The sequence below is a fragment of the Nilaparvata lugens genome, chromosome 3 (genome assembly GCF_014356525.2).
Source record: "Nilaparvata lugens isolate BPH chromosome 3, ASM1435652v1, whole genome shotgun sequence".
Taxonomy (NCBI): domain Eukaryota; kingdom Metazoa; phylum Arthropoda; class Insecta; order Hemiptera; family Delphacidae; genus Nilaparvata; species Nilaparvata lugens.
In genome coordinates this window covers 72111927-72137902 of record NC_052506.1, presented here as the reverse complement: position 1 = coordinate 72137902, position 25976 = coordinate 72111927, and the positions used below count along the sequence as shown (strand labels likewise).

At 34.2% G+C, this 25976-nt stretch overlaps 2 protein-coding genes across 8 annotated transcripts in view; one reads left to right on the top strand and one right to left on the bottom strand.

Annotated features, from left to right (window-relative positions):
* The window catches only part of LOC111044952 (keratin, type I cytoskeletal 9-like), a 176306-nt gene that overhangs the window by 56779 nt on the left and 93551 nt on the right, over positions 1–25976 (top strand). The window lies entirely within an intron of this gene.
* The window catches only part of LOC111044950 (cell wall protein IFF6), a 117143-nt gene that overhangs the window by 72000 nt on the left and 19167 nt on the right, over positions 1–25976 (bottom strand). For all 7 annotated transcript variants that reach the window (XM_039424467.1, XM_039424471.1, XM_039424470.1 and 4 more), the window contains exon 2: positions 7132–7259. In XM_039424467.1, the coding sequence (XP_039280401.1) occupies positions 7132–7259 (128 nt within the window). The remainder of the gene's footprint in view (positions 1–7131; positions 7260–25976) is intronic.

Genomic DNA, 25976 nt, shown 5'->3' with positions numbered 1-25976 from the left:
CTCCTCAGTCAACCGACTGTAGGGCCGAAACACACGATACGTTTTTTCAGACTAGTCGGCACGGTACGACAGGACAGGAAGCTCTCCTACTGGCTGAATGGGTCGGCGTATCGAGAATCAGCCAATCGGAGTTTCCTATCCTGTCGTGCCGTGCCAACTCGAAAATACACCTCGTTTATCCTGGCTACAATTCTCGACTATCCTCCAAAATTTTCGATTAAGCTTTAGTAGTTGCATACAGCAGTATGTGCCATACCTTTTTTAAATTTATTGTGTCGGGAAATTTTATATGTGACTACAAAGGCATTAAAACAAAAATAATTATAAATATTATAGTTTCCAGGTTATTTTAAAAAAGTATCAATTCATTGACCAGATCATTGTTTTTCTAATCAGATCAACCGCTCATTTATGAAATGATAAGGCGTTTTATGAGCATTTGAAACTAAACTTGAGAAGAAATCAAATTTGAAGTAGCTGGAATGAATTCCAAATTTATTAAATAACCAAATTGGTAAGGAAAGAAGGTTTTTTTTTAATTTTGTGAAACCTTATGAACTTGATCAAATATCTAGGGTGGATAGAGTGAATGCAGTGTAACAAATTATTGAATGAGGGAGTTTCGATCAGACTTGGAATTTCCCAGCTACTTTAAGAACAAGTTCCATAAATTTTAAACATGAAACTAGTTACCATATATGACGAATCATTATGTATGGCATTGGTGATCTTAATCTGGTTGTTTCGACTCTGAATCCATGTAGATCTCTGAATGGTCGTTAATCATAATCAATTATTGATTTCTGGTTAACATCGTTCTTGCATCTGGCCAAGTTCATTATTTTTCTAATTCAAGATTGTTTATTCAGAGAATACTGAGCAGAACCATCAGTACGTTGGTATTTTGGTACGAGAGCCATAGGTCTACAATGCAAGAGAATTTTCCCTTTGCTTTTTCCACCCAATTAATTGCACCGCATTCAGTATCAAGAAGAATGTAAAATATGGAAGCGCGGCTGTAATTTGACAATAACAATAGACCTTAGATGTAGCATTGGAAAGGGCTTTGTGGAGAGGCAGACTAAGAGGAAGGAATGCCGACCCCATTTAAATGGGATGAGGCACAGCCAAAGAAGAAGAAGAAGAAGAAGAAGAAGAAGAAGAAGAAGAAGAAGAAGAAGAAGAAGAAGAAGAAGAAGAAGAATAGACCTTAGATGGTAGTCCTCACCTACCTTAGCCTACCATTTACTTCTTTATAATCCTCATGTTAAGACCTCATACGACCACTATCGAATCCCCATCATACAATGAAATTTATCAATTTTGATAATTCTTACACAACTCCAATTCATAGCCTATCATCCTTGTACTCGGTATTGATCCTTCCAGTCCAGATTTGACTGTAGCCTCATCTTGAAGATAAATTCACAAATTACATCAACCTCATTCAGTTCCACTGGCGATGGAATAATTATTGTTGCTGGTTCAAGTTGTGCCGAAATTCAAGTACGCTAATATGTGTTGCATAATTTCAAGGATCGATTATTACCATCAGAAAAATAAGCAAATGATGTGGAAAGAGCAAGTAGAAGGAGAAGTGAAAAGAGAGAGTAAAAGAGCAAATAGAAGAAGTGGAAAGAGAGGAAAAGAACAAGTAGGAGAAGTGGAAAGAGAGAGGAAAAGAACAAGTAGAAAGAGAAGTGGAAAGAGAGAAAGGAAAAGAATAAGTAGAAAGAGAAGTGGAAAGAGAGAGAGAGAGAGAGAGAGAGAGAGAGAGAGAGAGAGAGAGAGAGAGAGAGAGAGAGAGGAAAAGAATAAGTAGAAGGAGAAGTGGAAAGAGAGAGAGGAAAAGAATAAGTTTCATGTGAAGTGGAAAGAGAGAGGGAAAGAGCAAATAGAAGAAGTGGAAACAGAGAGAGAGGAAAAGAACAAGTAGAAAGATAAGTGGAAAGAGAGAGAGGAAAAGAATAAGTAGAAGGAGAAGTGGAAAGAGAGAGGGAAAGAACAAGCATAAGAAGAGTTAGTAGAAGAAGAGGAGAATGTAATAATATGTTGAATCACCGGCGCGAGTTATGTTAGATGAGTAATAGTATCGGGATGTTTTAGTAGGTTACGGTTTATGTGATAGAGAGGTTCGACTACATCAGAGGACAGAAGCTGTGGTGGAGTGTACTGCCAAGCGAAAGGAGTTCTACAAGCTCTAGCAAGGCGGACATGTGGCAAGAATCCTCCTCCTGCTTTACACATGGAAGTGGAAGACTCAGTGTGACGTAGCCAGTGTACACACACACACACACACACACACACACACACACACACACACACATCTCAATGACGCCCTTTCAGCGTTTGGCTGCAGTACTTTCTCCTTCACTTTCCTTGTTAATACTGGACTGGAGTGGAGTGGCACGGGCCGATTACAACGCTCAACACTACCTCCTCAATCTGATATAACCGATGCCACCAATTAATTCACCGACTAAACAAACATCACATGCCCTGAAGGCCTTTTCTTGTTTATCTTCCAATTGTTGCTCTTCGAACTCTTCATCAGAGCATCTCTTTCTTGAGATTAAGACATTTTATTAGTCTCCTAAAGGCCGTGTAGGTTTTCTTCAACCCCTTTATCGGAACATACAGAGAAAAAAGTTTTTTGGAAGACAGTTTTCTTCAAAGTTTGAGGACCTTCTTCAAGTTTGTCACAATTCATGAGACTACTTTGAATCAAATCGATTCTTGTTGCTCCTATAGCCAAACGCCAACAATGAATTAGAACAACAGAGGAGTCATTTTCTATCAATTAGTGCGCCGGAGGTTTGATTATTTGATTGCATAATTTCACTTATAAATAATATGAAAATCTTTTTTTGACACACACACAAACTCTTTAAAGATAATTAACCTTCTTGTACATGGGATATCTTCTTATGTTATCCTTGATTATATTTCTATTTATTGAATTTTTTCTGATAAATTTGTGTGGTTCTGATTCAAATTTAGTTGAAAGCCTTCCGCTTAGCAAAATTATTCTGCCTATACGAGTATAAGCGTCTTTCTTCGCTCTCCCTTATAATTTCTTCCTTTCTTATTCAACTTCTCTTATTTTCTCATTATTCTGTTTGTTGAATTCCTATTAATTCTCGTCTCATTTTCCACCGTAAACCATTTTTTTTTATCTTCTCTTCTAAGTTGATTTCATATTATGTTAACTGTAATACTTCTTGGTTTCGGGAAAATCTGTACTCATTCCTCCAGCTTATTTGCACTTCATTTGTCTCTTCCAATTCCTGTAGGCCTATACCCTATTTTTGTGCTATTCTTGTAACAATATAGGTCCTGGTACACAATGTTCTAGGATGGTTTGAGAGGTATTTAGAAAGGGGGTCAGAACTCGGGAAAAAATTTATCATTCATCCTCAAAAAAGGAGTTTCAGAGTCGTTCAAACATTGTTTACATCGTAAATACATCACATAATGGCTCACCTGAAGCTATAAAATATTTTGTTGTCTCCTTATTTTTCTGTCCCTAGAGGTTCCAATACGTCCTACCATCACAAAAACAGCACTGCTTCATTTTGAATATTATACTTCGTTTTACGTCTGAGATCTTTTTACCTCGTTTTTCTGCTTCATTCTCTTCCTCGTGAACTCCTTCCTCCTGGATACACCCATCTTCCTCGTTGTCGCTTATTAAGACATCCTGCATTCCTGATCGTATCAAGATTTTTCCTCCCCCGCAACTCACCATAATAAAAGATTTGCCATCATGCTAGTTGTGAGAGGAAGTCAGTAGACAGTGAAAGTTGTCGGTTTTGTCGTTCGGTACTTCTTCCTATCAAGCTTGCCACCTTTCTCCCACCAGCTCGTCCAATATCGACTATCAAATGTTTCGTATCCTATCAACCATTACTCACTGAAACCAATCATTAAGAAAGGATGAAATTGGATTGAATTATTTTCAAATCTCAGTGACTTTTACCCAATATTGTCTAGTTATAACGTTTTATTTTTTGATGAAATTTCCTCATGTAATCTTATTATGCAGCACAATCCATCTTTTCAATTACTAAGCAATACATTCTGTATGCAACAAAGTTTGTTTTTTATTTGTTACTAGAATCGCAGTTGCGTAAAAGTTTGAATCTCAAATTTTCGGAATCCAACTTATATCAGTATTAACACTGTGAATCCAACATTCAATTTGTAATAATTTATTAATTTACTCGAATTGGTTATTGTTTAAATATGATATCATTGTGAAAGTGAACGTTTTCAACCTTCTGTTTTTCAAGCCAGTTGAACAATACAGTATCTCCCAACTTTCATTCTAAAAATTAGTAGTCCATTTTATCAGTTACAATATCTGCGCCCACTTATGAAAGCTTTTTGATGTTAGTAGTTGTTCCTCAAATGTCCTACAGAAGATAATGTGATGTGGTGGTCGTTAGGAAACTGATGATGATTCAATCTAATATGGTTGCTGGTCTGTAGGAGTTGTGTGAGATCCCTTGAGGCATGTATTGCAAAAAAAAGGAAGGATTTTTTGTTGATTACATCACAAAATTTGCCAGATAATTCAATTAATGCTGAAAAATTATTTCGATTTCCAAGTGAGCATACAAGAAGTAAATGAGAGATTAAAGGATGATGATTGAAAAAATGATATATTTGAGAATAAAGGTGGTTACAAAAATATATTTTTTAATCTATGACTTCCAAGGCTAAGAAACTGGGCTGTTTGCAGTCTCGAAACAATTTTTATAAAAAGGAAGAGCTGAAGAAATTGTTGAAGATTGGAAGCAGATTTCAATAGCTACGTTTCCTATGTACGTTATAAAGTAAGTAGAGATGTAGATTCAATAACTTGAGTTTTATAAAAGAATTCATCGATCCAAATACGCCAAATGAAGATTGATGAAATCATTGCTGATTTAAAAACTATGGATTTTGAAGAATCATTATTGCTTTTTCGAAAATATTGTTAGTTGAATATAGAAGAAGTTGGTTGAACTATAGACGAAGGTGATAAGTTGTGATGAACATACAAATTATAAGTGAAATAATGATTAAGTTAGACTTTTCTAGCTATAAAAAGATAAAAATTAGAAGAAATAATCAAGGAAACGTTGGTTGATTCATGACATTTAAGATTTAATTTGGAAGACCACTAAATGAGCAATAACAAGTCACAAGCTTTTGTTGTCAAATGATGGGATTTGACAAAATCTCAATGATTTTGAGAAAATGTTCCTGAGAAAAAGAAGGATACTTTACAGCGTCTCTTTTAGACAGGTGCTATAATGGTTTGTTTTTCTAACAAATTTGATGGCCACTACTTTTCCTCTATAAATCCGTTATCAACCTTGAGTTTATGACTGATGAAATGACGTGAGTTGTAGTAGAATGCCAGCAATTGCATGCAAGAACGTGGAACCTCGCGGTTTGTAAATGAGCTACTCTCAGCTTCTACTATTTCCTTATTTCAACACCGTAAATAAATTAAGCAAGTTAATCTTCTTTATAGTAGAATGTAAACATGCAGACTGTAGCCTAGTGAGATTTTCTCAAGCATGAAATTCTAAAACTATTGATAGCTGTTGTGATTGTATCATTAAAGGAGTAATTAAGAATCAGCAACCGATATTAAATTGGGTTCACTGTAAAATATCGCAGAGAACCATTTTGTGTATCTGTGATAAAGCATGGGCATGCCCATTAATGACCATGAGTCTTCCATTAAGAGACAAATTAAAACGTAGTGAAGGAGATCAAAATTTTTAGTAAATTTCTGGGTAAAATACATTAGTATTGGGAAATAAACATTATCCTTATCCTTACCCATTCCCCTGCTAACACTACTCATATAGTAGCAAGCATCACATGGGTGATATTATTGCTTGGTAAATTAATAATGATACAAAATCATTGATGATACCATTTATCGAGGAAATTTGAAATGGCGTGCTCCATATACATTGTGCAAGTACACATGAATAGTGGGTGAATCTAGGCTATTTAAAAAGAGTTGAAGTATTGGAAGAGGAAAATTTAGTTTCAAACAAAGCTCATTCAAGTAATAGCCTACAGATCTATTTTTCGGTATACTCAAGTTGAAACTGTATAGTAGTTTTTTCATCGTTGTAGTTAGTTATAACATCAGATTATAGAAATACTACTGCAATCATTGCATGTTCTACTGCAGTTGAGAAAATGTTAAAACTTTTCAGCCTAGTTAAGAACTGGTCGTGAAATAGCTAAAGCACCTTCACATATTATGCTCATCCAAACTATAAGGAATTAATGAATGTGAAGAATCATAGTTCAATCATCTAACTACTCGTATTGAATATTCAATAAATCTTTTAAATATTCGAATAAGTTGATAGTTTAAGCTCACTCTGATCAAGTTCGAAATTAAGTTGTGATTCAACAGTTCTAATATTACTAACAATGATGTAGCATAATCAATAACTGTAACTTACAATACCTCATGCACCCAAGGAACCCTCGAATTCATTATTCGTTTGGAAAATACAATAGTTTGCTACAATAGAATAGTTCAATAAATATATTCTATAATTTACAGATTCTAATTCTGAGGACAAAGTTGAGGCAAAAGAGTCCCCTCTTCCTTTTGACCTAGCCTACTATTAGAAAAGAATGGACTTGATTGAATGAGAAATAATTGAATGAATTCCTATAATCTTGAAATTGGACGATGAATTCTAAATTCGATAATCCTCTTTTATACTTTACTCTACATTACAATATCAAGAAGTTCAACAAATCATACAGAATGGAAGGAAATATGAAGCAAAACTGAAACAAAATGATATTCACCCAGATAATACAGTTATGGGAATGAGCCTGTTATGCCTTTCCTTGATTTAAGTGTTTGTGAACAATGTTTATTTTGGACTAAAATTTTGTAAAAACTGTACACGTGAAATTCTAACCTAATCTTGGACTTTGTCACCTATAAATTTGGAAGAAAAATAGCACAAGGATTACCTTATTATTTTATCTACCAGTGTTATTACATTAGTGTAATTTGCATTTTAAATAAAAAATAAAATGTAATAAATAAATAATGAACTAGAGACTCATACACGTGATAAGAAGGTTACTCACGTCGCTGCCTTCCGCGCTGGGGTACTTGAGCGCGGAGATGTCATCCTGCTCCAAGGGCAGGTTTTCGGCGACCCTTAGCACGGCGGCGCAGAACACGATGATGGACACCCAACACACCATGTCGACACCTGCGCATCAAAACACACACACGTCAGAGAGCAGTGCAGAACACCACCGTACACCGTTGAGACGTCCGACTGACCTCACAGCCAACAAATGCTCCTTCTTCCCCTGCCTGCCTGCTCCACCACTTTCCATTTCATCCAAGTCTGGTGACTCCCCCCTGTCACTCCCCACCCACTGAGGCGCCGGAAATAACACCTAACACCGCTCTGTCACTCATCTCATCTGGCCGGAACATCTGATCTCAATTGGGTTGGGTACTGGAGTACTAGAGCATTTTCAACTGTAACCTTTCTGTTGACTGTTGTGGGTAATCGCTTGGAGGTTATGGGTTAATCGGGTATAGTCTGAGGTTAAAATCACTATGAGAGTATAGTATGTGGAATACTCAACTTTGTGACTATTTGGCTGTATTGGTACAGAGTATAAAAAACCCACCCGAAGTTGTCTGAGGGTCCACCAATCTCTCATTTTCTGGTAAAGTCTGAGGTTATAATCACTAATATCGGGGCACCGAGCTTTGCTCGTTATTTTTATTTATTGATAAACAGAACACAATTCTCTAAAATGATCTTGTTTATATTTTACAGCTGGCTATACGTCAGCTTATGAATTTCGGGTATGCGATATTTTGATTTTCCACAGAATCACTCGCTCACTTTTTACTATCCACAGACGACGAAAGTCTCAGCTATTTCAGCCAAGGAAGAGTCATCCTTTTAATGTCGTTCAGCAAGTTTTCCCAAGGATGAGAGCTAGTGCAATCGAATTTTTATATTATAAACCTACTATGTTCCAAATTTCGTGAAAATCGTTAGAGCCGTTTTCGAGATCTGTTGAACATAAATAACCAGATATAATAATAACCAGATATAAAAATATAAACAGACTAGCAGGAACCCGTGCTTCGCAAGGATCTATTTTCAAACTTGATAATCTAAAAACTTGACGTAATGAAATTTTGAAGAATTGAAAATAGGCCTATAACCATCCTTGGTTAATTAAGAATCTAGCCTACATGCAAAATTTCAAGTTAATTAGTCCAGTAGTTCAGACGTGATGATGCGTCAAACATAATTTTCCTATCCCGTACGTGTATAAGCCAACTCTTTATTTTATTATAGATATGGTTAATGACTGCAAGAGATAGGAGTGTGGAACAGAATAGTTGTGAAACTATGATAGCGCCAGAAGTGTCTCAAACACAATAGTAGGTACTACATGAACTTTTTGAAAGTGATTTGAAAAAAATGTTAAAACAACAGAACTGAAAGCTATCAAACTTATCATTCTACTTCCATTTAGAGAGGCTTTTGTTTGAGCCGGATGAAATCTTCTATATATATTTATAAAAATGTGTTTGTTACCCATGACTTGAAAAATATTTGACATAACGGCATGAAACTTTGGGAATATGTTGTGTGAATATTGGGGATGGTTTCTGACCAGAAATTTTAATAGGGTGGCTAATAATGATTATTTATTAATCCATTTTTTACAGACCTATGTTTTCGAAATTGTCGGCCTAGCGGCTACCGAAAGATGAAAGATGATCATGATCATGATTCAAGATCATATTGAGATAATATGATTTAGCATCTAAAGTTACTAGCTTTAATAAACACGTCTCCCTATGATAAATTGTGTAAGCTACTGTATTACAACGGTAGTTTGGAGTTGAAGTGTAGTTGATTGGTACCAGCTGTAGATAATGGTTCCTTAGGAGACCTATACAAATAATTATCACTCCCCTATCATTGAGTAACCGGAAAATGTTGGGAAAAAATTATTCACCTGATGGAAGAGAGTTGTTCATATTGCATTCATTAATGGCAGAATAATTTCCATTTTTTTCAATTTAGCTTAGCTTATATTCATCCTAGAATGGAAGATGGAAAGAATATGTAATTCTGTGTGATTCATCGTACATCGCATATTTCCTGGACCATCTATTGACAATCAACAACTATGAAAACATTGAATTCATCTTTGAAACACTGGTTTATCCTATCTATTTTTTTTTTAATTCAACACTTCTCTGTTAGATATTACTACCAATTGATTGAGAAGGACATGTTTTGGGAATAATGAATGCTGCATGACTTAGCACATAGGAAGTACGTATTCAGATGTAAATAAAAATATTGATTGTCAGATAAATTTCATGATTCACCAAATAAAGTAAAATGTGACATGAGATACATTGACTTTTAGGCGGTATGAAGTTCGCCAGTTAAACTAGTTGTAAATCAAGCTTTATTATTAATAGTCAACGCTGAAAAAAGACAGGCTCAATCACCAGGAATACTATAAATTCTATGAAGGACCAGTAAGCCAATAATTTTGAGTAGTTCAATCACTTTCATTATGGACACTGGATACATTATGGATAATCAATACGTATGAAATTTATCAGCTACAAAATGAAAAACTTTGATTGAAGTGACCCAGACTACTGGGTGATGTAGGACTCAATCTTTTTGTCTATTAAGAAATTTTTCAATGTTTTTTTTTGTTTACAATAAAATTTAAATTTGAAAAAAGAATTATCAACAAACTCCTAACCAAAGAAAATCTCTGTGCTCAGTTCTAATCGGAATGTATGAGACTCTATATACAGCTGATAGAAGGCTGATATAAGCATACAACAATGGAACAAACACGTGGCAATAAGCTCGCGCTTTCGATCCACAGAAAATTGAATTCGATCAGCTGATTGATAAAATTATTTTAAGCTTTCCAATGATTACAACATATGTTAGAATATCATGTGTCAATTATATCAGTTCCATATGGCATTCACCTTACCATGTTCATAACCTTACTAAATAGGATCCTTTTTCATCCTTTGAAACCCTTAGAGGCAAAATATCTCAAAATACGTTCTTAGTGTGCGTCTAGCATGTTTGAAGAATATTTGTGCAGAGTTTTAAGTCTGTAGGCCAATTAGTTTGAGCTGTAGTGTGATTTTAGATGAAAATTTTCAAAAAATTTCCTCTCCTGGACCCCTCTCTGCTCCTGGTCGGATTTTTTCTGCATAGATCTGATTTTTTTTCGTAGCTGAACAAAAAAGTTCCTCATGACTTTGCTGTGCAATGAGCGGTTAAAAAGTACAACATTTTTGGGGGGCCCCAGCTCCCTCAGGGGGGCAAATTTCTGAAAATCCTTTCTTAGTGGATGTTTTGAGGTTATCATAAACAATTGTGCAAAATTTCAAGTTTGTAGGCTCATTAGTTTGGGCTGTGGTGTGATTTCAGTCTGTCGGGGCTTAGCCTTTTATAGATATAGAGAAGATAGAGAAGAAGATATACAGAAATTGCTCGCTTAATATAATAGGATGGGAGTGTCGTATGTGGAATTTTCAACTGTTGTGACTAATTGTCTGTATTGTTATAGAGTATAAAAAACCACCTAATGCTGTTTGTAGGTCCACTCTTCTCTTATTTTCGTCTGTTTCATTACTCAGTCAATAGCCTAGAGCTCATGTGGATGTGACCCTCAGGAGAAAAATCCATACCATTAACAGTAAATGAAGAATGTTAACAATGAAGATGATATTGTAGTAAATTGCAGGTGGTGTTTTAAAATTTAAATAAAAATGGTACTACATGTTTTTATTAATTTTAAATTGCAGGGTTATTTTATCACTTCTTACGTTACATGTTATGATTGATGCATGATAAATGTAAAGATTGATGTAAATGAAATTGTCTCATCCGAATCCTCTGAAACGTTATCAACAAAATAGAGCTTTGAGATCATTAGTGATATCAAGATGAAGACGATCATGGAATATATTTCAGGGTTATTTTATTGGTTCTTAGGTTTTGAGTGTTATGATTATTGTAATGAATGTAAAGCTTTGACACCAATTGTCACATTTGGGCCACTAGGTATTTTCAAAATCCTATATCAGTTAATTCAGCTGTTAAATCTGAGTGAGATTGATTGGATAAAAAAGGATCCAAGTTAGTTATAACTCCTTATATCTTAGAAATTTCGATTGTCTGTATTCTCTTCGTATTCGTGGGTGTCAAACGTTAGTTATGTATGTGGGTGTCTCCAGAATATTCTAATTTGGTATTATAAATGAAAACTAATCATTGCCTTGGTAGTGTGAGATCATCCTTGCACAATCTATGACTGTTTTTTTACAAACGAAGAATAATGATCTCAACAAAAGAAAATCGTTCATGTTATTTTACTATCTTGCAATCTTCAATCAATATTTATGAGTTGTTTGCTTTATCACATACATGAAAATGTCTCAACTGAAGTGGGCTGAATGGAGGCTATTTCTTGCAAGACTTCAAGAGTGTGGGTTGAGTATTGTAGGAGTGATTTCAAAAGTTCAGACATAGTTGGATTGTCTGATAGAACCAGTTACAGTAATTCTAATCAGAAAGTAGTGTTTCATATTTATAACTTGAAATAATTATTTAATAATGAAACTGTCGGTCGTGTCTCAGTAAATGGATTATTGGTGTTCTGTAATTTCTCAAGTGAATAAGGAGAACATTCTAAAATCCATTGTTAGCCATGACCTGATATTGTTATTCAAATGATTCATCAACATTTTAAAAACTCCAGCCCTACATCCACATTCTCTATAATTGACTCTAGTGATTATTAAAATTAATTGTTATAATTCTATTATATGCGCTAAGGAAATGCTATATTCTCAACGCCTTATACAGTAGCTAATCATGTATGTAAGTTGAACATGAGTAGGCCTATATGAGTAATGCAGGTATCAAAATCATTAAAAATAACTACAATACGTATAGAAGAACATTTTTGCAGGACAATTCATCTAATTATGAAGATTAATCTTCATCAGAAAGATTCATCTTCATTACGTCATGATTCTCGGCAATCAAATCAGAGTTTACTTATGGTTCCCTTCATCCACTTGAATTCCTCCATGAGTATGAACTGGGGATTCCCAAATGTATTCTTTTGAGTTGTTCAAACAACGTTACTGTGATTACGTCATTCTTATACAATGATTTTAAATCCTAAAAGATTACTTATTGTTTTAATTTTTCATTATGATTATCCGAATCCATGTTTTTTCAATTGAACTATCCTATTGATTTGTTCTGTTAAAGAAAAAGAAAAAAGTTAAAGAAAAAACCTACGCTTCAATAATCTTCTCCAATCTCATTCGAACAGTACTTTTCGCATGATTTTTCCAATTCAATTCTACTGATTTGTTCTGTTCGTTTAAGAAAAAACTTGAGTTCAGATTGGCTTCTCCAAAGGAATTCGTATTTGAATAGTACTTTTCGCAAACCAAGAACAGGATATCAGCTACTACATAGCGCAATAGAGTATTGATAGTGTCCGGCTTCTATTCATTCAATTGAGACACAGGCGAGGCTATGTTAGTTTAATGTTGATGCTTTCAGTTTGTTCAAGACAACTCAGCATTGATCCTTCCTAGAGAACGTGAAGCGTACCTTCAACTGTCATGTCTCACTTTTAACCCTGAATACATTTGCATAAGAATTAGCATGTCGTTAAGAAAGGCCATCATCTTCTTATCTTTTCAGTCATTCTTCCTCAAGACAAGATCCTTAAGGTTGACTATTATAATATGTCGTCTATATCACTTCGGTATTGTCCGCAGTTATGAGCTGGAAAAGTGTGGCATGCTTGTCACGACAGAAAACTCAGCAAACCATATAATTACCATTGTTAGGCTACTTCTTGCTTTTTATAGTTGTCTTTATTTTTGTCTATTCACTTCCAAATGGGGGGTCATTATCGAGTATGAACTCTATGGATCTCTGTGGCTCATATATTTCATCATGATGTTGCAGTTTCAAGCTGAACAATGCTTTGCGAAAGGTGCGGAACCCATATTACATCCAGGTCTCTAATCAAAAAGTTGTTTCAAAATTCTGGAAAAGGGACAGTTTTGAGCTGAGCCCGTTGACCCTTTCCTAATCATTCACATAATGATTTGTGTATGAAAGTAAAAATGAGTTTTTAAAAATCAACAATTCCAACTCAAGCTTGTTTTCAAAGCTATTTCTGTGATGTTTATGCTGATGATCTTATTATATGTGTATTTTGTATGAATGACAAAACGTCATTTCGAAATATATCATTTTATTACAAATGAGATTGAATATTCATTGATGTGCAATTACTTAAAAAACGTATGAATCCCTACTAGAAAAAATCTAAAGACTATCAATTATCATGGATAATAAACACTGCTCTGTAAAAAGACTTAACAACTTTCCCTCACTCCTCTAAACATATCCTGTTGAATTCTTCAATTCTTTAATTGAATTGATCTCATTTCACATTTAGGTCGTCATCACAATAAATTTAATACAAAAATACTCAGTGTATTAAGTACAGAATAATGATGAATATTGTTCTATTTTATCATCAGAAGAGCTGAAGTTATGATAAAAAATCTTGAGAAGTTGTAATTATGATTTTTTTGCCTAATGTGTGGAATTTTTTTAATGTCACACAAAATTTTAAAAAAATGTTGCTTGTCTACTTCACTTAGCAATCCAAGAATCGTAAATGACTTTTTAAAGAGGAAATGATTCAGCAAGAAGTTATGATGTTAGCTTCTCTTTGTTTGGTTTTTTCTGTCTTTTTTAATTTTTTCTCATATGATTTGTAAAATCTGTCTTGCAATCCAATTCAAACAAATTTTGTCCTTATTCAATCCTTATCAAAGAACAATATTTTGTTGAATCGTAATAAAATTAAAGTGATTATTATTCATATTGTACAGTATTTGTGTTGTAAACATCTATTGAAACTACCAATTCAATTCTTCAAAAAAAAAATCATTTAGCAAAAAAAGTCATTCAAAATATTATATTATTTTTATTTAGAACTTGAAAAGAACGTTCACCTGAATGCATTGTTATTTGCTGATGATTTCTGGATAGTGCAGGACAATGAAAATGACCTCCAAATATCAGTCCATATCCTCAATGAAATAGGTCAGAAATATAATTAAAAAATATCAACTAAGAAAACTAAAATTATGGCATTCAGAGGCAAATATCCAGTCAGATCGAAAATTGTTAATAATACAGTGTTGGAACAAGTTTCTCAATATACATATCTAGGAAGTGACATTAGTTACAAAGATGAATTAGATATTGAGAAGAAAATAGGAAAGTTCCTAATGATATGTGGAAATATCAGCAGGACTTTGGGTAAAAAAGCTAGAACAGATACAATTATGAAATTTTATAAGGTAATGGCCACTCCAGTCCTCCTCTATGGTAGTGAATCATGGGTTACTACCAAGCCACTTGAAAGTAGAGTGCAGGCAGCCGAGATGAGATTTCTCCGAAGAACCAAGGGATGTGACAGAAGACATCATTTCAGGAATGAAGATATTAGGAAAGAATTGAAAATCTGCAGCATGAATGAAAGAGTTAAGGAGAATCGGCATCAATGGAGGGAGCATGTTCAAAGAATGTCAGCTGAAAGAATACATTTTAAAGTCTATAATTATCAGCCAGTAGGCAAAAGAGATGTTGGCAGACCACGCAAGCGGTGGCAATAATAGGATTTTTTATGTTTATTTGAATAATTGGCTAGATGTGAGTTGGAACAGGTTCAAGCCTAATCCTGGCTTGTAAGAAGAAGAAGAAGAAGATGATTTTTATTTAGTCAATCGTTCTTCCTCCTGGGGATGGAATCCACATGTTTGGATTTTGTTCTTAATTTTCATTATCTCAAAATTTATGAAGAAAGTGAAAACGAATGAATTACAGATTTTTATCCACCTGGATGTAAATATATTAGAATTTGGTGCCCTAATATCACCCAAGAATTACTTCTTTTATTTGCAGACAATCGTATTCCACATATGGTAGCTTGGATCTGGTTACTGAATGTATCCTAACTTAGTCTTAAGCAATGAATTGATAAATTGTAAATGTGTTATTTTTAAACAAAATAAACTCAATTCCAGTTAATCAATTTAGGAATGAATAGACAAATAACTTTTGAATCGGACATGCTACACACGGTAGGTGTTGTGCAAATTATTGCATCAACAGCCGAAAAGTCCAGAATGGAGCCCAAGGTTACACCGTACGCGTAATGTGCGTGCCCAGTCTTCCACTAACTACCGCTTTGTTGAATTTCACGAATCGTTCCCACTAATTTCTCACTGTTTTTTCCTACATGACAGATCTGAATGTCTGTATACATTCACATTCTAGCACACTTGTGAAGCTGGTTATAAGTGAATTAATTGGACAGCTTTCAACACATATTATCGAGTTATGTCTACATTTTTATCAGATTTGGCATCAAGGCATACATCGTTTCATTTTCGTTAACTTTAATGTCCAACCATTAATACTGTTTTCGAATATTCATGTTGAAAGAATCGATGCTGATAAAATACAAGCATTTATGTTTTTAGTTGATAAATTCATCTTGATTTTTGGGGTTATTCAGAACTTTGAAAACCTAATGAATTTTTTAATAAAAATGTATGCTAACCAATCATTGAATAAACGCTAGCGTATTGAGCTATTCATTTATTTATTTCGAAATTTTGGATTACATGACATGTAACTCAATACATGATACCGGTATAAACCCAACACCATCACATCACATTTCAAGATGTGATCATATCAAGCCATCAATTATCATGGAATTCTGGATTGTAAGATTATAATCTGATAAGAACATACTATCGCTATGATGAAAGCTAAGAGATGTTCAGTAGAAAAAAGTATTCATTATTCGAGTAGTAGATGATTAGAAATTATTGGCATACAAATCTCCAAAACGTCGGAGTGTTTGTATTGGCTTATTATGTAATGAGGAAGATTCAAAAATGTTACTTCACCGTCCTGATCAATTATTGATAACTCTGATAGCTTGATATTTCTTGAACTCTAGTCATGATATAAAGTGGATATTAAAATAAGGTAATAAGCAATTTGATACCGGTACATTCTTATCATTTTCCATAAAGCTGAAGATCACAATGTTTTGAAAAGTGAATTTCTGTTATGGGTACGATACAGGCTACAGCTACTAAAAACACTTATATTGGCTTGACTATTCAAGCCATCTCCAACTAAATTCTCCAAGACTGTTTGACAAATTCATAATTCATTCGTCTTTATGACTGAACACCTTGTGAAATTTATGAAGGTAATCACTGCATTCATAGGAAGTTTATTGTCCATACTGAAAATTCATTAGTGATTTATTTCATGGAATTGAATTATTCAACCATATACAGTAAGTATTGGTAATACTTTATGTATTAAATTCAGATGTATATAGGTAATGCGTAAAGTGGTTGGGAAGAAGTATAGTGCCTAGGGGGTAAGGGGTGATACTTAGGAGAACTTACGTTCTCTTATTTTGACGCTATATCAACAGCTTCTGTGAAGTACACTTATTCAACAAATAATTTGGGTCAAGAAAATCAAAAACATATTTGAAGTGTCTCGTTAATTCATTGAAATCTACCACCTTGATAACTAGAAAGTGGAGCAATCAGATCATGGGATTCATCCTTAAGTTAATTAGTGGCTTGAAATGGCAGAAGCTTCATCAATTTTACACTCACCTTCAGCTATTCTCATATCTTGGGAGTGATCTTGTTGAAACATAAATATTGGTATTTGAGAAGGACACAGGATAAGATTGCATAGTTCTTTCATTGGAATCTGAGCGTTTTATAATTTGTAGGCAATTTGATTGTGACCTTCACTTTATTTGCCACCCAATTATCACGGCACCACAAACGGCAATAGAAGCATCATGATCAGCCAGCACTAATTAACTTCCATCTCTCAATATGAAATAACTGTCAGTACATTACACAATATCAGTAGCCCAGTGTCAAATTGAACATGATGTGTGAATGATTCAGGTAGCTCTGACATGAGCAAATGTTGAAAGTAGATTATATTGATTCCATAGAGATAAGTAGTTGTCATTAATATAGTGACATTAAGATTAAAATAGGTCATGGTTTTATCATCAAAGTAATTATACAAGAATTGGTTTTAGAGGATAAGGGTGTGCTTGATAAATCCTGCTGATGAGAGTGCAATATCGTGTTAGATATAACTTCCATTCCAAATCAAATTCAGACCAAACTTCAGAAAAAGATTTGGTGCAGATAATATACTTGAACTCGAACTGTTTATGGCGGTAAATCAACAGTACAAGTCATCAGGTAGCTGATTGCTCAGGCTGGATCGAGAAAGAAGTTTTATCACTATTTAAGGACTACTAAAATCAAGTGAACATGAAAAAATCTGGGAACCCATAAAAATGTGTTTGATAAAATATTTTTCTAGGATTCATTATTACTGTCATTGATAGAACTGATAATCATACTTGCTTGTCTGCGATAGATATTGTAAAATAACAATTTAGAAAGTGATTATTATAACATAATATCTTCCATGATGACTGTCATGAGAAGAAATTATCATCATGATCGTCGTCACGGATTAGGCTTTTTAAGCCTTTTCCGGCGTCCATCTCTTCATCGGTCTACCAATAGGCCTACTTCTTCTTAATGGCTTATGGAGTAGGGCGTTCAATGGGAAACGGTCTTATTGTGGCATTCTAAGGACATGATCTGACCAATGATTTCTATAAATGTTTTCATCAAACTCAACTCTGGTTGGACATCACATTCTGTTCTTATATTTTCATTTCGAATCCGATCCTCTCTTGTGCATCCTTTGACTTGTCTAAGGAATCGCATCTCTGCTGACTGTAATTATCTGTTGGTTCATTTCTGCTGGCTGAGAAGAAATTATCAAATTATAAAGATGAAGTGTAATGAGGTGCATGTAACATTATGTTCAAGAGCACAATATCCTGGTAACCATTTTTTCAACAGAGGATTCAATCGCCAACTGTTTTAGTGCTATCCCGTTTCTTATAGTTGTAGTTTACTAATGATCAATTTTCTACAAGCACTTCTTATGTGAAATGTGATAACTGAGGAAGATTATGATATGCTATTTCTTTTTCATATACTGATCCTTGACATCAATTTTATAGCAAAAACTAGTTTTTGTTATGAACGGATATCAGAAACTTTTCAACAGTATGAAATATAGTAAAGATTGAAATAGAATGTGTGCGTAGCTACTTTCATTGTTTCCTGTCTGTCTATGATGGAGTTATTGCAGTGGAACAGCTAAATGCACTATGAATACTAGTAGGAGCGAACATTAGCTCTTGTCACATTTGACATGCTTGTATGCTTATGTCACTTGTTTTTCAAGGTGTAATCAACCATTAATATAGAGATGTTTTCCCGAGAACGGTGAATATTTTAAAATGCATGTTAAGAAGAGTTTAAAATACTGTCAAAGCAATGTCATTATTAATTTGATTAAAAATAATTTATTACTCAGAATCTGAATAATATTAATTAGAAACCAAGTATGCTAAACCTACTCCATGTTAGCGTTTTGATGTACAGTATTTTATAATGTAAATATATGTTACAACTATTATGCATCCTCTCATGACTTGTTACATTTAGATCTCTGCTCGAGATTTAGATATCTACTGACTTCAGCATGCATTATTCACGGTTCCAAAAGGAAAGGGGTTGATTCCTCTTTCGAATTCACGAGACTACAAATTTGAAGAAATGCCTTAATTTCATTTAGTTTTCTGTTTATACAATTTAATAGAACTCTTCAAAATATTTCAACGTGAGTGCCGCAGATCTGCGAGATTTCAAATTGTCCAGAGTATGAACATGACCTCAAAAGTTCTATTCATTCAGGTTTTAAAGGTAAAAAGAAAGTTTAGGGAAGCTAGTTTTTGAATTTCAAATGGCAATATGTTAATATTATTTGAAATGTTCTCATAATTCTAGATGATAAACACATAATATAATAAAGGTGTATATACTTTCACAACAAATATATTGCACATATGAATGATACCAAAAGTTCTAACTCCTTCTAACCACTCGATTATTCAAATATCCACTTGTATCATAATATAGATGGACACCAACATTATATGCGAGTTTTTCAATTGAGAAACTGGTAGGAATCTGTTTTTATGAGTAAAATTTTATAGAAATGTTATATCAACACAAGAGATTGATTATGGTGAATCAACCAGAACTGGTATATTAATTTTTAATAAATCATTGTGGTCTAGTCCTTTTATTCATTATAGAAAAAACCTCTGATCATATCAATATCTCTCAAATAGAAGAACTTTAACCAGCGCTCTTGTTATCACACTTATATTTTTCTAAAAACTATAAAACTCCCTCTATTCATCTATAACAAATAAAATTAGTAGACTAAACCAAGATCATTCATTAGTTACTTTTGGAATTAGCAGACTGACTTAACGATCTGACTTGCAAACTTTCTGTTGCATTTGTCAACAGTAGCAGGCCTATTTCGTCATTGCTTATTGTTGCGATTGCTTTATCTGGATTGTTAATCTGGACGGTGTTTGGGTGTTTGCCAATGTTGGCTACTTGCTCATTTCTTTCGCTCCAGTGAAAAGCCAAAGGAAGAGAGTAAATAGCGCTGAGGAAGAACCTGGGCTTCACGCAAGCGCTAATCTGGCCGATGTAATTTCTGATAGCTCCAGCAACTATATAGGTGTGATGAGCAATATTGTTCTGCAAGAGGTATATCAGTGAAGTCGGGAATGCCTGTGATTATCTTCCATGTTTTGTCCATGATGACTCTTGAAAAATCACCTTTTTTCCCTTAGTAATTTTTCAGTCCATAATGTTAACTCCGTTTTTCTTTTTATTGCAGCATTGCAATAAAGCAAAAAAATCAACGATGGACCTGCGTAACAAGCTAATTCTTTCGACTACTGTGATCCCTGAAGCTGACTGTCAATATTGAAAAAAACAAAAAAAAAAAAAAAGAAAAACACAGAAAAAACAAAATTGTACTTTCCATGCTAGGGGCCGCAAAAAAGTTTTATCATTTCACTATCGAGGTGAGGAAGTAGAGATAGTCAGCAGATATAGGTACCTTGGAGTAGACTTTCATGCGTCGGGTTGCTTCCGGAATTCTGTGAAGGCTTAATTAGGAAGGCGAGAATTACTGGAGAGTCAGTCGTCCAGTTCTTCGAAGAGCCAAGTCTGACACATGGGATGCCAAGATGAAACTCTACGATGCGGTAGTGCTGCCTTCGATTCTGTATGGCTCTGAAGTTTGGGTCTTGGTTGTGCTGACGTTTTGGAAAGAGCACAGTTGTATTTTCTGAAACGTGTTCTTCTGTTGAATGTCACATCACCGAGTTGGGCGGTACGTTTGGAATTGGGCAGATTGAGGCTCAGTCACATTCTATTGAAGAGAACTTTTGGTTTTCTTTTAGGGTCCTACAGATGTCTGAGTGTAGATACCCTAAACTCTGTTTCTCGGTGTTGTTGGACTGTGCACTGGAGCAGAACAATATAGATGGAGCCTCGGGATGGTTGTCTCATCTCCAGAAAAAGTGCGGTGATCAGGGTATCGTATTTGCATGGGGTGATAGAGCTGACCTCTTTCACAGGTTGAAGGCTGCACAGGGAATCTTGTTCAGAAATCACGCAGATAGTTTGTATGCGGAAGATGTAGGAGCAGCACTCAGCTCTATGAATTGCCCTCACTATAGAGAATTAAATCCCAATTTCAAGATGGGTGAGCAGCTTGGATTCCAAATGCCCATTGTCAAAGTCCGTTGTATCCACTCAATTGCGAATGGCCACTAATGTATCTATATACTTGTATGTTAATAATAGAGGTACAAAATTGAACTGTATGTCGAATTGTCCTATTTGTAATATTCGTGAGAGAGAAGATATAGAACATTTCTTAGTACGCTGTCCAATGTATAACTCTATTCGTTCCTACTTTCTTGGCGAATTCATCCAAAATGTTGTGTCAGATGCCGACAAAGTAATGGTACTTCTATCAAATTTGAGTGAGAGGAAGATTATGATATGCTATTTCTTTTTCATATACTGATCCTTGACATCAATTTTATAGCAAAAACTAGTTTTTGTTATGAACGGATCTCAGAAACTTTTCAACAGTATGAAATATAGTAAAGATTGAAATAGAATGTGTGCGTAGCTACTTTCATTGTTTCCTGTCTGTCTATGATGGAGTTATTGCAGTGGAACAGCTAAATGCACTATGAATACTAGTAGGAGCGAACATTAGCTCTTGTCACATTTGACATGCTTGTATGCTTATGTCACTTGTTTTTCAAGGTGTAATCAACCATTAATATAGAGATGTTTTCCCGAGAACGGTGAATATTTTAAAATGCATGTTAAGAAGAGTTTAAAATACTGTCAAAGCAATGTCATTATTAATTTGATTAAAAATAATTTATTACTCAGAATCTGAATAATATTTAATTAGAAACCAAGTATGCTAAACCTACTCCATGTTAGCGTTTTGATGTACAGTATTTTATAATGTAAATATATGTTACAACTATTATGCATCCTCTCATGACTTGTTACATTTAGATCTCTGCTCGAGATTTAGATATCTACTGACTTCAGCATGCATTATTCACGGTTCCAAAAGGAAAGGGGTTGATTCCTCTTTCGAATTCACGAGACTACAAATTTGAAGAAATGCCTTAATTTCATTTAGTTTTCTGTTTATACAATTTAATAGAACTCTTCAAAATATTTCAACGTGAGTGCCGCAGATCTGCGAGATTTCAAATTGTCCAGAGTATGAACATGACCTCAAAAGTTCTATTCATTCAGGTTTTAAAGGTAAAAAGAAAGTTTAGGGAAGCTAGTTTTTGAATTTCAAATGGCAATATGTTAATATTATTTGAAATGTTCTCATAATTCTAGATGATAAACACATAATATAATAAAGGTGTATATACTTTCACAACTAATATATTGCACATATGAATGATACCCCTTCTAACCACTCGATTATTCAAATATCCACTTGTATCATAATATAGATGGACACCAACATTATATGCGAGTTTTTCAATTGAGAAACTGGTAGGAATCTGTTTTTTATGAGTAAAATTTTATAGAAATGTTATATCTTCACAAGAGATTGATTATGGTGAATCAACCAGAACTGGTATATTAATTTTTAATAAATCATTGTGGTCTAGTCCTTTTATTCATTATAGAAAAAACCTCTGATCATATCAATATCTCTCAAATAGAAGAACTTTAACCAGCGCTCTTGTTATCACACTTATATTTTTCTAAAAACTATAAAACTCCCTCTATTCATCTATAACAAATAAAATTAGTAGACTAAACCAAGATCATTCATTAGTTACTTTTGGAATTAGCAGACTGACTTAACGATCTGACTTGCAAACTTTCTGTTGCATTTGTCAACAGTAGCAAGCCTATTTCGTCATTGCTTATTGTTGCGATTGCTTTATCTGGATTGTTAATCTGGACGGTGTTTGCCAATGTTGGCTACTTGCTCATTTCTTTCGCTCCAGTGAAAAGCCAAAGGAAGAGAGTAAATAGCGCTGAGGAAGAGCCTGGGCTTCACGCAAGCGCTAATCTGGCCGATGTAATTTCTGATAGCTCCAGCAACTATATAGGTGTGATGAGCAATATTGTTCTGCAAGAGGTATATCAGTGAAGTCGGGAATGCCTGTGATTATCTTCCATGTTTTGTCCATGATGACTCTTGAAAAATCACCTTTTTTCCCTTAGTAATTTTTCAGTCCATAATGTTAACTCCGTTTTTCTTTTTATTGCAGCATTGCAATAAAGCAAAAAAATCAACGATGCAGCTGCGAATATAAGATAATCAGCCTCTTTCTCATTTTCTATTATAGGCACCTTTAGTTATTTATCCTTTTAAATATATAATATATTATGATATATTTAAAAAAAAAGAGTTTATACTTCATCGAATCAATATAAATAAATTAATTACTCCAAGTGACGTCATAGACTCTAATAATGGGAGGTCTCTCTTCTGGCTTTCAGTTCATCTCAGCATCACAACATAACCGAGAAGGTTCTGTTTAAGGTAGGGTAGGGTGTTAGATTATTCGAAATATATTTTGAATATCATTCGTAATCATATAAATATTATGTATATCTAGGTGAACCGAATACCCAGATATCCGAAGTGACCCCCCCACTCTAAAAAATGTGTACCTAATGAAAACTGTTAATTGACTGAGAGCTATCACCTAATTCATATTTGGTGTTAGAAATCAAAATCGGATTTCCACGTAACCTCCTCAAACTCTCCTGAATATGGAAATCACTCCATTTTGTGGTTTGCCAATAATTTGTAATGTAAAAATTTATTACATTTTAAATTATTTTCAACTTGGGCTACATGAAATTTTCAAGGAACCGAGGTCTAATTTACTAACAGACCCTGTATTTTGAATGTCAAATAATCTGTGATTTTAGAATATAATAGACGAACAGTGTTGACTCGTTAATGGTCGGCTTCTAGTTGAGCACGTAATTTAAGCTAAAACCACATTCAGGTTCAACTTGACCTACTGCGTGGTTTCAATGTAACTGCGAATCTAATTCTTTCAGATTATTTCGTGAGTTAGATGGCTGATGTAGCCTACGCGTCGATTGAGAAGTTTTTTCATGTTGAATTCGTCATTGATTCGGTGAGATGAATGAATTCTAAGAAGCCTCTAAATTACGGTATTGATTACACTTGGAAGATCGTGATTCTTTCTAATACCGTAATGCACATAATAACCATCTTGACGAGAAATGATGTTTTTGTGAAGGATATAGCTCCCCGGTAATAACATAAATTTAACTTTTGCGAATTTAAAAAGGTTAAAAAATTAAAAGGTTTTGAAGATTCTCAAGACCTTTACTTCATTTCACCGTGACTAATACACTCTTGGTAACCCTAGTTAGTAGCATGGTATTCGATTATTCATATCAGATTCGTTCGGTTCAATCACTGGTCTATGTGAGATTATCATTACCCATAAGGGACAATACTGTCCACATGAAACATTTCTGTAAATTGGGGAAATGTATACAGTATTTCCTTCTTATTCAAATAACAAATTGGGGCAAAGGGGTTGGAGAGAATATATTTGGACAATAACAACTACAAGTATACTATCATTCCAAATGTTTTTAAAATTTTGCTCATCCAAAATTAGTTTAGTGAATCTTGAAATCCCAAGATGACATCCAAACTATGTTTCAAATTCATCATTAATATTTTTGAACTCATTATGTTGCTCTACTCAAAGGCAATCTAAATTAGATAAACAATAAGTAGGTTACATTCATTCTAGAGGGAATGAAACTACTAAAGAATTGTAGACTGATACCGTAACAAATACTGTCCTTGAATTATTGTATGTTAAAGTCAAGAAGTGAAACTGTAATGAATGTACAGTATTGAAATTCTTCCTCTTCTTGTTTCGTGATGTTCAAATTTGCACTGTGTTAGATAACTCTAATGGGGCAATTTCCGGTGACTACTGAAAGAGTTTATGTCCACACGTAACCAGTTTCAAAGAACTAGTCAATATAAGCAACTGTGACATTTGTGTCGAATCTATGTCTTCGGAAATATTAATAAAATCTTATGAACTTTATGTCTTTCTTTCCTTTTTCATAGGTGATTTGAATTGAATTTTTCCTCTTTTTTCCTGCTTGATATGGTATTTCTTATTCAGATGCGTACAGACTTATGCGCCACGTAAATTTCACTTTTATTCAGCTGATGCTATGTTTTATTATATCTGTATTTTTACAGAAACTGTAAGTCAATGAAAAGTTAAATTAGCGTTTTTGTGGCGTATTATAACATAATATCAAGATATAGTCTGTACGCACGTCTAGGTTACAACAATTCTAGGAGCTAAATATTGTTGACATTGATTGATTCATTGAAATGAAATTCGGAAGATCGGTTATTGAAGAAATATCGCTTTTGTATTGCAAAATCTTTACTATAGCAAAAAATAATAACCATGACAGCTAGATTCGCATCTGTAGACAGGCCAATTAACTCTCCAATTTTTCCAATTAGTTCCTAATTTAGAGGTTTACTCTGTCAGTGTTTATTTCGGTAGCCTGTTATAATCAAATCCAAAGCGCTATGGAACTTATGTAATTCAAGATTACTTTCTCAATTATCCTGAAGGTCGAACGATGACCTACTTATGGATTAATCTATTAACTTCTGGATCAAATCAACATTTTTTGGGCCGTGATAATATTTTATTGACATTGATATTATGAAAAGTTGATGTAATTATCTCTTTCTTCATCGTTGATGGAAAGTAAAGAGTCAAGTCATTTGAACCCTCATTCTCATTTTATCAAATAAATGAACTGTTTCGACACAAAAGGGCTACCAGCTAGCTCTTTGCATTGCAAATTCAATGAATTTCTTCAGTTTTGAAAGTCCTCTCCCAGTTCTAATTGTTTTCAAAGAATCTCATAAAAATCATCATCACTATCACAGGGGAGCTTCCCCCCAAGCCCATTCACGCAACTCCCCTAAATTTGAAGCCACCCCCCACCACTCCAAGAATTTCAAGGACGAAGTCTGCATCCACAAACCCCCCCCCCACCCCCACCAACTGTTGGCACCACTGACTATTAACATTAACATCAACATTACCTAGACCGACTTTATCAATTGGAGGAACAATCAGTTGATTTGAATGAAGCTTAACATAACGTAATTTGAAAGTTGGAAGTACTGGAGTTGGTTACT